A 12,637-nucleotide genomic window follows, 5' to 3' on the forward strand; every position below is an offset into this window, starting at 1 on the left:
TCTCAAAAAAATAAAAAATAAAAAAGAGCTAATGGACCAAGTCACAGAAACGACTCTCAAAGGGGCCATCTGGGGCCCTGCTCTGCCCCAGGCACCCGCCGGGCGGTGTGGGGAGCCGCCCTGCTGCTCCAGAGACGGGGGAGCCCCACGCACAGCTCTCGGGCCGTGGAGCCAGCCGGCCCTTCAGGACATGCGTGCAGCTAGGAAAACACGCCTCTGCCCGCAGAGCCTGTGGACGGGCAGACTCGCCGGGCAGGGCGGGGAGGAGGGGAGCTGGGTCAGGCCCGGGGCAGGGAACGCCTGCCGCTGCTGGCCCACCCAGCCACTGAGTCACGCAAGCTCCCTGCCTTCCAGATGGGACCCACACCACCCCAGAATAGCTTCTCACTAGCGTTTTCCTCCTCCTCTCTGGAAAAGGGGGCTGTCTGCTGGGACAGGCAGGCTCTGCCCGCTGAACCCGAGGGCTGCAGCCAGCCAGGGAAGGCGCCCGCCCCGCCCCGGGGGGAGACGGGGCCCAGAGAGGACGGCAGGGTGGGAGCGGCAGCTGTTTTCTGATCACACGAGACAGAAACTCCGAGTGGCTTCGCAGCTTTATTTGCAGACGAGCCGGAAGGCTGAATTCTGGCGTCAGTGGGGACGCCGTTGTGTAAAAGCTACAGAAGCGGGGTTATTTGGGAGACGGTTCACTGTGCGTCTGCCCCTCGCGGCGCTGACAACCCCCACCGGGCGCCTTTCTCCACTTTCAGTTTGCACGTGTGAAGTGAAACGAAAACATGTCACCGGGGGCCCTGCCGGCACCCTCCAAATGACTCGCACGCGTGTACATCTGAGGTCCTCGCTCCCTGGCAGAGGCCCAGGCCGGGCGGGGCTCTGGGAGCGGCCGTGGTGGGCACGGCGGGGCCACGTCCTGCTTTGGCACGAACCCTGTTCCATCATCTCGTATTTAACTTAATTTTTTTGGCATAAAGAATTAGAAATGTGATGTGCTTCACATATGTGATTCCAAATTAGGTTAGCGAGCCAGCGCCTGTCTTCGGGATGGATAATTTCGAACCGGAGCAGAGGAAAACACGCGACGCCACATCCCCCAGGATCCCTCCTCCCAGGTCTACACCCCGCAGCACCGAGAACAGAGACCTGAAGGAAAACCCGGACACGCGTTGGCGGCGACACGATTCACAAGAGGAGCCAGAGGGGAGCGGGCCAGACGTCATCAGCTGCTTCTCAGGGAAACAAAGGCAGGGGACTCCAGGCCACGGAACGTTATCTGTGGCGAGAAGGAATGAGGCCCAGACATGGGCTGTAACACAGTGAACCCGGAAACAGATGCCAAGTGCAGGCGCCACACGCGAGGGCCGCGTGCTCACGCTTCCCGCACATGCAACGTGCAGGGTGGGAACAGGGACAGAGACAGCTCGTCGGTGGTCCCGGGACTGGGGGGAGGAACAGCCGTAGTGGGTGTGGGGTTTTCTTTTAGGATGATAAAAATATTTTGGGACTACATACAGGTGGTGTTTGCACAACCTTGTGAATGGCCAAAGCACCATCGAATTGTGTGCTTTAAAATGGTTAATTTCATCTTACTGAATTTCACAATTAAAAATCCAAAAAAGGTGATTGAGAGCTTCTTTCAAAGACGTCCTTTTATCTCAGCTCCAACTCACCTTCCTTCCCACAGTCTCTGCTCTCCAAACACGCTAACTCCAACGCAGCCTATTTATTTCAACAGGGAACGTATTTTACGACAATATTTTATCAGCATTGAGAAGAGCCCGTGTAGGCTGCCATGATGAGGACACCGTCCTGGGGTGTCTTGGGCGTGGCCGGGCGAGTCCCGGGGCTGCAGTGCTCCTGGGAGGCCAGGGCTGTGGCCCCGGCTGTTCACGCCATGAGACGCCCTAAGACACGGAGTAGGGCCTGTGTGTATGCACATACATGCACATGCAAGGCCCATCCTGCAAATGCTGGTCTTTCATGGGCTGCACTTGGTTACAAGGAGAAATTTAGTGTTTTCAGATTTCTTTTCATTCCACACAGTCTCAGACTCGGGGATGAAGCGCACATGGCCGTGGCCTGCGCCCCAAGCTCCCTGCTTTGTCTCAGGATGAGTGCAGGAAAACACGTCTGTCCCCCACCCGCCGTGACTTCTGCCGCCGAGGACAGTGTCCCCGAGACAGGCCAGTGAACACAGGAGGTGCCCAGTGCCACCGTGGGGAAGCCGGCATCCCTCTGAGCGTTCCGGAAAAACGCACTCCCGGCTCTGGCGTGCTCGCGAGAAAGCACGCAAGGCTCTCGCAGCTCCTCCCGGCGGCCAAACCTCCTCGGAACTGAGCGACCAGGTGCATCCCCTCACTACCCGAATCCACCTACCGGACACGGCGACTAAGTAAACGGGGGGATTCACGGAAGCGCAACTTCTTTTGCAGAAACCATCATTTTATAAGTTTATATTTTTGGGACACAAAATCGAATTGTTGGGACTGAGAAAGACAGGGGTTTAAAAACTCACTTTGAGGCCGAGAGCTTCCGGCAAACTCGTGGTGGCAGAAGGCGGCAGCCCAGAGGCGGCGCACTCGGACCCCGCTGGGCCTGACGCGCCAGTGTCTCCCGGCCTGGCCACTCACACCGGGGCTGGCGGCACCTCCCTGCCCGTCACGGCGCTTCCCCCCAGGCCGCCGCCTGAGCCCGCCACAGATAGAGCCAGGTGCAGAGACGTGTGGGATGGCGCTGACTGGGAGGGCCATGGCGGTTTCTCCAGCACTTCACCTCAACCTGCGAACCTCCCAGCAATAGAGCCAGGAATTCCAGCGTTTCATAAAAAAGCCCTTAAGAAAGACTCTGTTTCCGAGCGATAAGAAGGATGACGATTGTGAGGCTCGGGTCTCACGCCTGGCTCGCGGAAGGCCGAGACTCCTTTCCCACCCGCGAGGCGGGAGCCGGGCGGGGCGCGAGACGCTCACAGTCGGGCTGGCCCAGATGACCGGCCCAGCGCCTGTGAGTCTGTGTGTGGCCACGGCCTCGCCCCGGACGTTCCCCGAGCAGAAATACTTGGCCCGCACAAGGCTCCTTCCCCACCTGGCGGAGGGACGCGCCCAGAGCGCCTTGCTCAGACGAGGGCCTGAGAACTGCCACACACGCTTGCTGTCTCCACGGCGGGCCTCTTCCAGCGGGAGAGGAAGAAGAGCTGCCGGCACGCGCGCTTCCGTGCTCGGCGACCGCGCCAGCCGCACGGGCTCACCCACGTGCAACGCCCCTGCCGACGGTCACGCGTGCACACAGAGGAAAACACGTTTAAGAGCGAAGGGCGCTGTTCCGTGCCTGTCAGGAACCACGCTCAGACGAGGCTGTCCAGCAAGGAGGTGCTGCTTTATTGGGTCTGCTCCCTAACTACAGGGACGGCCACACGACACGGACACGCCCTCCGCGCGGCAGCCCCGAGCGGGGTGGCAGGCAACTCCTGCGGCGCCAGGTACCCGGCTCACGTACACGCGGCCGCACGCCTTCAGCTCTTCACAGTTACGTGCAAGTGTTACAGACATGGCTTTCGGTTTCTGTTTCGTTCTGTGAGTTAAAAAAGTAAGACATGATCGCACAGGAGAATATCTGAGAGAGAATCCTCCCCCCTCTGTCCTGACTCTGCCCCCGCCGCGGGTGCAGTGCAGGCATGTTCCACCAGGGGGCGTTAGTTCCTAAGGCACAGTTATTAGTTAGACACGTTTAATTGAACCATGCTTTTTGGTTATATGAAATAACAGGTCACTGCGAGTCATAATGTGCAATAAGCGGTTAATTGTACAAAATGCAGTAGTCAAGCCTACACTAACCTGTCTATTATAAACAGTAGCTAATCTGAAAACATTCTATACATTGCTGCGCATCGAAACATTGTTTTTGGTAATTGTTTTCTCAGATGAAGCAGAGGCGCTATAAGGCTTCTGTGAAACAATAATCTTACAACCGAACAAATATATTACACTCCTTTTGCGACGTTATTTACAGTTACTTCCCCGACTGGCCGTGCGGTGCGCCACGCTGTGCGGACACACCTCTCCGGGCTGTCACCGCGAGGGGTGAGAGCGTGGGCACTGTCTACGGAGAGGGACACGCCCCGCGGGAGGGAGCCGGGGAGCCGGGTGGGCCTGGCCGCACTGTCCAGGACGGTGCTGGTTATTGCTGGCGTGGAAGCCCTTGCTGGGCGGGCACCGCCATCTGCCACTCACTGTCACACACGAGCATGTCTGTATACGCACATACATGCACATGCAAGGCCCATCCTGCAACAGAGTTCCCTGTTTGTCCAGGAACCTAGGCTTGTGCTATGCAGCTTACCTGTGCTATGTTCAAAGCCAGATTAAAAATAAAGATCCTAGCATGCTTTTACTATTAACAATCCCAGTCTTAGGAAAAGGTGTATTATGAGAGAGCTGAGATGACAGGTGGGAAGATTTCCCAAGTGCACTGGGTAAGGTGCAACATTGTATGTTACAGCACAGGAAAAGTTGAAAAAGGGAAGAAACTCCTATTAGGTTTTCTCTGACAACCCTTAGCTTGACAGTATGCTCTAAGTTCATACAACGGACAACAATTCGCAATAAAAATGTTCCGACAGCTTCTGCTCCTACAAACACTCTCGCGGTAGCAAGTTCAGTGCGCGGTTCCACGAAGCCCTGATGGCTGGTTAAATAAGGCACTTCCAGTGTTGAACTCCAGGGGTGCCAGGAGGGTGGCTCCGGGTCAGACCGTGTGTCGGCGCGTCCGGGAAAGGCACTCGCCCCTCCGGCCGCCCGCCGGCGTCTTGAGATGACTTTTCCTTTGGGAGATGCCATGGTCTTCCGCCGCCTCCGTCCTCTCAGCAGAGAGCGACTGCTCTGGACAAACAGTCGCGAGCCTCGGCCCCCGCGTTCAGTACGTTGGAAGCTCTGAGTGGCGCCAGGTGTGTGTTCTGTTTTTTCAGTCAAAAGTCTCTGCTGAAGCTCAACTTCTGCATAGAACCTTGCGGGCTCCAGCGCGGCAGCTACGAATGGGTGTTCCTGCCGGAGAGGTCGTTCCGTATTATCTCGTTTACTGCAAGAAAACACAAGTTGAGAAAGTGTCAGGGAAACGGGACTCTGCAGCAAAACACCTGCATGCAACAGGTGCAGGGAGTCAAGCTCAGCCTTGACGTGGCATCTCCCGGGAACCCTTGCTCCGCTCCCTCCGTGGTCCCTGCCCTACCCCCGTGCCCTGAGCCATGGCACCTGCTCGCCAGAGCCTGGCCGCCCTGGTGCAGGAGCTGGCGGTCCCAGGAGTGACCGCGTCTTCTGCAGCATGGGGTACACGGGTCTCTGACGGCCCAGTGGTGCCCTGCCCACGCTAGGACGCCGACCACGTCCACAGTGCCTGGAGGGCGTGAGCTCATTTGCGGCAGGGCAGGGGGCCCACGCTGATGTCTCCGTAAGTTTGTGGAAGAGACAAACCAGCACCACCACGCCAGCGTCTCTGGAGGCTGCCCAGCGCCTGGGAGAGACGGAGGGTCACGGCGCCCCTCACGCTGGCGACGTCCACTATCAGCCTGCGATTCTGGCAGGCGGGGAGGAAATGGGAGGGCCGGGGGACGGCCCGCAGTGAGCTCTCCCCACCCTTGCTCCCAGCCGCCACCTGACCGGCCCTGAGATACGGGAAATGTCACCAGGCAGGCTGTCACCACGTCCCATTTTCCCAACAGAGTCTGACGTCACGGAACTGCCTGGCTTCCCTTTGCCAGGGGCTGGGGCGCCCCTCGCCCAGATAAACTCCACGTGTTCCTGCAGAGGCCCCGGCCTGTCTAGGGGCGGCTTCCTGGAGCAACTAGTGGGTGTGTGTTTCATCACCCCCCTCCCGGCCCTAAATTCCCTTTCAACACCCCCCCCATTTTTAAGCATAACAACAATAAAACGCAGTTGGGGGGACCAGGAATTGTGTCATGGGAACTGATAACAGGATGCATGGGCGTGGAGCCCCAGAGGGAGCCCCGGCTGCCACAGCAACCCCGGACCTCGCGCCCGCCCAGAGGCGGCCTGGCCAGGCCCGGCCGGCCGCTTCTCCCCACCGTGGCGCCCACAGAGGTCAGCGGTCTTGGCCCTTCACGAGGGCCGAGGAGCACACGCGGCTTCCTCAGAGGCGGCGCTGACTCCCGCCCGTCCTGGGACCAGCTGTTGAGTGCAGGACGCAGCGCAGAGAGCCCAGAGGCGCCCGGGCTCCCTCCCCCCAGACACTGAGGAGAGACAGGGCCCAGATGCTCACAGGCTGTTCTGGCCGAGCGCTCAGGACCCGACTTGTCCCTGCAGTGCACGTGGGCGGTGCCTGAGCTCCGGGTGCTTCCCGTGACGCTTGGTGGCAGCTGCCCGGCCTCCGCACAGCCCTGAGAAACCCTCGGCAGCAGGTGCCCGTGGAAGAGAAAGGAAGGCTCTTCCCCGTGCACTGCCAGCCGCCACCCTGCCTGAGAGCCACGGGCCCAGTGTGGCCACCTCGGGCCTTCCCTGCCGCGTGGTGCGGGGTTCTGCCGGCACAGACGGGAATGGCCGGGAATGGGAGCGGATGTAACTCTTCTTTCGAACTGTATGCGTTTAGGCTTTTGAAAGAGGCGCATGTCTAATTCATACTTTGCCACATCAAAGAACATTCTGACAAAGAAAAATCATAAATCTAGAGTTTTCTAAGGTCTTAGCTAGGAAGACTACAATTAGGGTTACAAAGCAGAGGGTTTTCACATCCCCAGAGGAGGTGCAGGCCGTGCAGCAGGGAGGCTGTCCTCTGCCAAAGAGGCCACACGCTCACACTCAGGACAACACCCGCCATGTGGCACAGCGCCACGCACCTGTGCCCCTCACAGCTGGCGGGCTGGGTCCAGGGATCGCTGCCAGGATGAGGCCACCAGAGGAGGAGGAGGAGGAGGACACTCAGAGGAGCGCTCCTGGGCAGCAAGCATTCACAGGCTGGACCCCACACGGGCACCTGGACACTGACGAGGAGGGCGGGCAGGAGAAATGGCTCGACTTAGGACGCCAGTGGACACCCACAAGTGTGTTGCAACGACTTTGGTCATCCCCATTTAAGTATCAATAATGAATGACTACCAACTAGAAAACTAGAAAACATTCTAGTACCAACTGTGACAGGTGGGAAGCAGTGTGAGGAGTGACGAAGGTGGACAGGAGGTTTGCGGGTGTCAATGATGTAATGAAAGGAGGTCTGAGGTAAAAATGATGGAGGGAGGGAGGTCTGAGGTAATAAAGATGTGATGGGGGAGGTCAGAGGTAATATAATGGGATGGGGGGAGTCTGAGGATGATGATGATGGGATGGAGGGAGGTCTGAGGAACTCATGATGGGTTGGAGGGATGTGTGAGGTAATAATGGTGAAATTGAGGGAGGTATGAGGGTAATAAGGATGACATGGAGGGACTTTGAGGTAATAATGAGAGATGGAGGGAGGTCTGAGGTAATAATGACAGTCAGAGGGAAATCTGAGGGTACGAATGGTGTACGGAGGGAGGTCTGAGACGATGATGACACATATAGGAAGGTATGAGGTACTAATGATGGAATGCAGGGAGGTATGAGGGTAATAATGATGAAATGGAGGGAGGTCTGAGGGCAATAATGATGGGATGCAGGGAGATGTGAGGTGCTATTTAGGGATGAAGGGATGTCTCAGGGTAATAATGATGGAATTGGAGGGAGGTCTGATTGTAACAATGATGGGATGGAGGGAGGTCTGAGGGTAATAATGATGGAATTAGAGGGAGGTCTGAGGGTAATCATGATGAGATAAGGCAGATCTAAGGGTAATAATGATATAATTGGAGGGAGGTGTGAGGTAATAATGATGGGATGGAAGGTTTGAAGGTAATGATGGGAGGGAGGTCTGAAGGCAATAATGATGGAGGAATAGAGGGAGGTCCAAGTGTAATAATGATGCAATTGGAGGGAGGTCTGAGGGTAATAATGATGGGCTGGAGGGAAGTATGAGTGGTAATAATGATGGGATGAAGCATGTCTGAGGGTAATAATGATAGAATTGGAGGGAGGTGTGAGGTAATAATGATGGGATGGAGGGAGGTCTGAGGTAATAATGATGGGATAAAGCAGGTCTGAGGATAATAATGATAGAATTGGAGGGAGGTTTGAGGGTAGTGATGAGATGGAGGGTGGTGTGAGGTAATAATGATGAGTTGAAGCAGGTCTGAGGTTTATAACAATTGGATGGAGGTCTGAGGGTAATAATGATGGGATGGAGAGAGGTTTGGGGTAATAATGACAGGTTGAAGCAGGTCTGAGATTTATAACAATTGGATGGAGGGTGGTTTGAGGGTAATAATGATGGGATGTAGGGAGGTTTGAGGGTAGTAATGATGGGAGGGAGGGAGGTCTGAGGGCAATAATGATGAAATGGAGGGAAGTCTGAGTGTAATTATGATGGGATCGAAGGAGGTCTCAGGTAATAATGATGGTTGGAGGAAGGTCTGAGGTAATAATGATTGGTTTGAGGGAGGTCTGAGAATAATAATGATGGATGTAGGGAGGTCTGAGTTAATAATGATGGTTGGAGGGAATATGAGGGTACTAATGGTGTATGGAGGGAGGTCTGAGACAATAACGTGTGTAGAAAGGTATCAGGTACTAATTATGGGATGGATAGAGGTCTGAGGGTAAGAATGATGGAACCAAGAGAGGTCTCAGGGTAACAATGATAAGATTGAGGGAGGTCTGATATAATAATGATAGGATAGAGAGATATCTGAGGTAAATAATATTGGGAGGGAAGGAGGTATGAGGGCAGTAATGATGAAAAGGAGGGAGGTCTGAGGGTAATAATGGAATTGGAGGGAGGTCTGTGGGTAATAATGATTGGAAGGAGGGAGGTCTGAGGGTCATAATGATGGGATGGGAGAGGTCTGAGGTAATAATGATGGGATGAAGCATGTCGGGGTTAATAATGATGAGTTCGAGGAAGGTTTGAGGGTAATGATGGGATGTAGGGAGGTCTGAGAACAATACTAATGAAATGTAGGGAGGTCTAAGTAATGATGGAGGGAGGTCTGAGGTAATAATGATGGGATGAAGCAGGTCTGAGGTTTATAATAATTGGATGGAGGGAGGTTTGGGGGTAATAATGATGGTATGGAGGGAGGTCTGAGTGTAATGATGATGTGATGGAGGGAGGTCTGAGGGTAATAATGATAGAATGAGGGAGGTCCTAGGTAAACATGATGGGAGGAGGAGTTCTGAAGTTAATAATGATGGGAAGGAGGGAGGTCTGAGGGTAATAATGGTCTGAGGTAATAATGATGGGACGGACCAGGACCAAGGTTTATAATAATTGGATAGAGGGAGATTTGAGGGTAATAATGATGGGATGTAGGGAGGTCCGAGGTTAATAATGAGATTAAGGAGGTCTGATGTTAATAATAATTGGATGGAGGGAGGTCTGAGGGTAATAATGATGGGATGGAGGGAAGTCTGTTGTAATAATGAGGGATGGAGGGAGGTCTGAGGTAATAATGATGGAGGGAAATCTGAGGGTACTAATGGTATACAGAGGGAGGTCTGAGAACATAATTACACATGTAGGGAGGTATGAGGAATTACACATGTAGGGAGGTAATGATGGAATGGAAGGTCTGAGGGAAATAATGATAGGATGTAGGGAGGTCTGACTGTAACAATATGGGATGGAGGAAAGTCTGAGGGTAATAATGGAACTGGAGGGAGATCTGAGGGTAAAAATGATGGTATGGAGGGAGGTCTGAGGGTATTAATGATGGGATGTAGGGAAGTGTGAGGGTAATAAGGGGATCAATCAGGTCTGAGGGTAATAATGATAGAATTGGAGGGAGGTCTGAGGGTAACAATGATGGAGAGAGGTCTCAGGGTAATAATGATGAGATGAAGCAGGTCTGAGGGTAATAGTGATATAATTGGAGGGAGGTCTGATAATAATGATGGTGGAAGGGAAATCTGAATGTACTAATGATGTATGGATGGAGGTCTGAGATAATGAGGCATATAGGGAGGTATGAGGTACTAATGGCATAGAGGGAGGTGTCCAGTAATAAAGATGAAATTGAGGACGGTCTGATGGTAATAATGATGGGATGGAGGGAGGGAGGTCTGAAGGCAATAATGATGAAATGGTGGGAGGTCTGAGGGCAATAATGATGGGAGGGAGGGAGGTCTGAGGGCAATAATGATGGAACTGCAGGGAGATCTGAGGGCAATAATGATAGGATGGAGGGAGGTGTGAGTTAACAATGATGGGATAAAGCAGGTCTGAGGTTAAAAATGGGATAGAGGAAGGTCTGAAGTAATTATGATGGATGTAGGAAGGTCTGAGAATAATAACGATGGAGGGAGGTCTGAGGTACGAATGATGGCACGGGGGAAGTCTGAAGTACCAGTATTGGGATGGGGAGGTCTTAGGTCATAATGATGAAAGGAGGGAGTCTGAGGTAATGATGATGAAATTGAGGGAGGTCTGTGGGTAATAATGATGGAATTGGAGGGAGATCTGAGGGTAATAATATGGGAAGGGGGTAGGTCTGTGGGTAATAATGATGGAACTGGAGGGAGGTTTAAGGGTAATAATGTGGGAAGGGGGAGGTCTGTGGGTAATAATGATGGAAGGAGGGATGTTTGAGGTGATAATGATGGGATGAAGCCGGTCTGAGGGTGATAATGATGAATGGAGTGAGGTCTCAGGGTAATAATGATAAGAGGAGGGAGTTCTGAGGTAATAAAGATGGGATGGAGAGAGATCTGAGAATAATAATGGTGGTGGAGGGAGGTAATAATGATGGAATTGTAGGGTTGTCTGAGGGTAATTATCCGATGCGGAAGGTCTGAGGGTCATAATGGTGGATGGAGGGAGGTCTAAGGGTAGTGATGATGGGACAGTGGTAGGTCTGAGGGTAATCACGGTGGATGGACCGAGGTGTTAGGTAATAATTATGGATGGAGGGTGGTATGAAGGTAATAATCAGAGCATAGAGTGAGGTCTGGGGTATTAATGATGGGATGGGGGAAGTCTGATGGGTGGAAGGAGGACTGAGGGTAATAATGATGGATGGCTGGAGTGTCAGGTGTGAGGGTTGAGTGATGCTCTGTGCAGGGCAGGATACCCGATGTCATAGTTAGTAGATGTGGCCTGTTAGTAGCAAAGCATTGAGAACCTTCTAGTTAGTCATGGTGGTCCTGACCACAGGCAAACAACATCTGCTTGCAAAGGTGAAAGGGGAAGAACAGCAGCATGGGCTTCCCCCACAGCCCACGGGCACCTGAGCTTCCCGGGGAGAGCCCCGGTGGGCGGCTGGGAAATCACTCAGCATGTCACCAGCCCTCCAGGTTCACCTTGGTGGCCATGCTGTGCCCCACACAGGTTCCTGCTGCCCCGTCTACTCTGGGCCTGTTACTCAGAGCTGGGAGCACCAGCCACCGCCCATTGCTGTCAGGGCATTCCCGGTGGGACATCAGTGTGGTGTCCCCAACACCGGGGGCTGCAGAGCTGGGGGCGGCAGGAGCCCCCCCCAAATAATGTTCAGATATCGCAGGGACGTCCAGCACGGGCCCTGACACCACCTCTCACATCCTGGAGGAGCTTCCCCGAGTGCCCTGTGGCAGCAGCTGACAGAAAGCGAAGACACAAGTGTGATGCCACACGATGGTGACCCCCCACACGACTGTGCACACCACTGAAGGTGGCGCGGTAAGACCACCGCGCCGTGCTGTGGTTGGCGCTTCACGCAGCCGTCTGCACAAACCGCAGGTGGCCCAACAGCAAAGCCTCGCGCTGCCCGCACACTCTGCGCCCCGCCCGGGACTAAAGGCCACGCGCTCTCCACAGAGGGCCGTGCACACCCTGCGCAGGGCAGGTCTCCGGCCTCGTGGCTACTGGGCTGAGGCACCCGCCCCTTCCCCTCGGCCACTTCTCTTCCATGAGGTCACGGCTGGGGCTGGGGCCGCGCGCGGGTTATCCGGGGGTGGCTTTCTCTCTGGTATGGTGGCACCTACGGTTTCCCACACTGTCTTCTCTCTGCTGATAATTTCCATCTTCTTATTCAGCTTTTCCACCGACACAGGCTGTTTCCTTTAGAGAAGTATTTTGAACTGCAGGTAACATGTGGCCTGCACGACTCGTCAGAGACCCGAAAGAGGAACCTTTGCCCTGCTCAACGTCAGATGTCCCTGCGACAGGATGTGGTGAGCTGTTGTACCACAGCTCAATTTAATGAGAAGGGTTTTTTCCCTTATATTTGATTTTTCTCTAAAATGCTCCTAGGATGGAAACTATTGTTTTTTTCTGACACTTGCATGTGGCAGTGTGAATCCTTGTTTTAATCCAGGATGTGTGTGCTCAGGATGTGTCTCTGCACCCCTGTATCCCACATCTGCACACCCACAGTCACAGCCACTGCGGTGCACGAATCTGGAATAGTGAAATAGGAAATCATTATTTCTTACAATACAAAAGCTAAGAAGTGCACAGCACAGGCAGTGGCCTGTCACCTATGAACATCAGCTGCGTCTTTCCTGACACTACACATGGCCTCTCGGCGATTCACATCACGATCAACTCGTGATGAGAAATGTCCTTTCTAAAGTGAAATATTTGTACTTTCACA

At 54.0% G+C, this 12,637-nt stretch overlaps 1 protein-coding gene across 3 annotated transcripts in view; it reads right to left on the reverse strand.

The window, feature by feature from the left end:
- Positions 1–3,347: 3,347 nt before the first annotated feature.
- NFATC1 (nuclear factor of activated T cells 1) overlaps positions 3,348–12,637 on the reverse strand; it is a 97,786-nt gene continuing 88,496 nt past the window's right edge. For all 3 annotated transcript variants that reach the window (XM_075993785.1, XM_020282096.2, XM_075993784.1), the window contains one exon: positions 3,348–5,064. In XM_075993785.1, the coding sequence (XP_075849900.1) occupies positions 5,062–5,064 (3 nt within the window). In that variant the 3' untranslated portion in view covers positions 3,348–5,061. The remainder of the gene's footprint in view (positions 5,065–12,637) is intronic.

Source organism: Microcebus murinus, chromosome 17 (genome assembly GCF_040939455.1).
Source record: "Microcebus murinus isolate Inina chromosome 17, M.murinus_Inina_mat1.0, whole genome shotgun sequence".
Taxonomy (NCBI): domain Eukaryota; kingdom Metazoa; phylum Chordata; class Mammalia; order Primates; family Cheirogaleidae; genus Microcebus; species Microcebus murinus.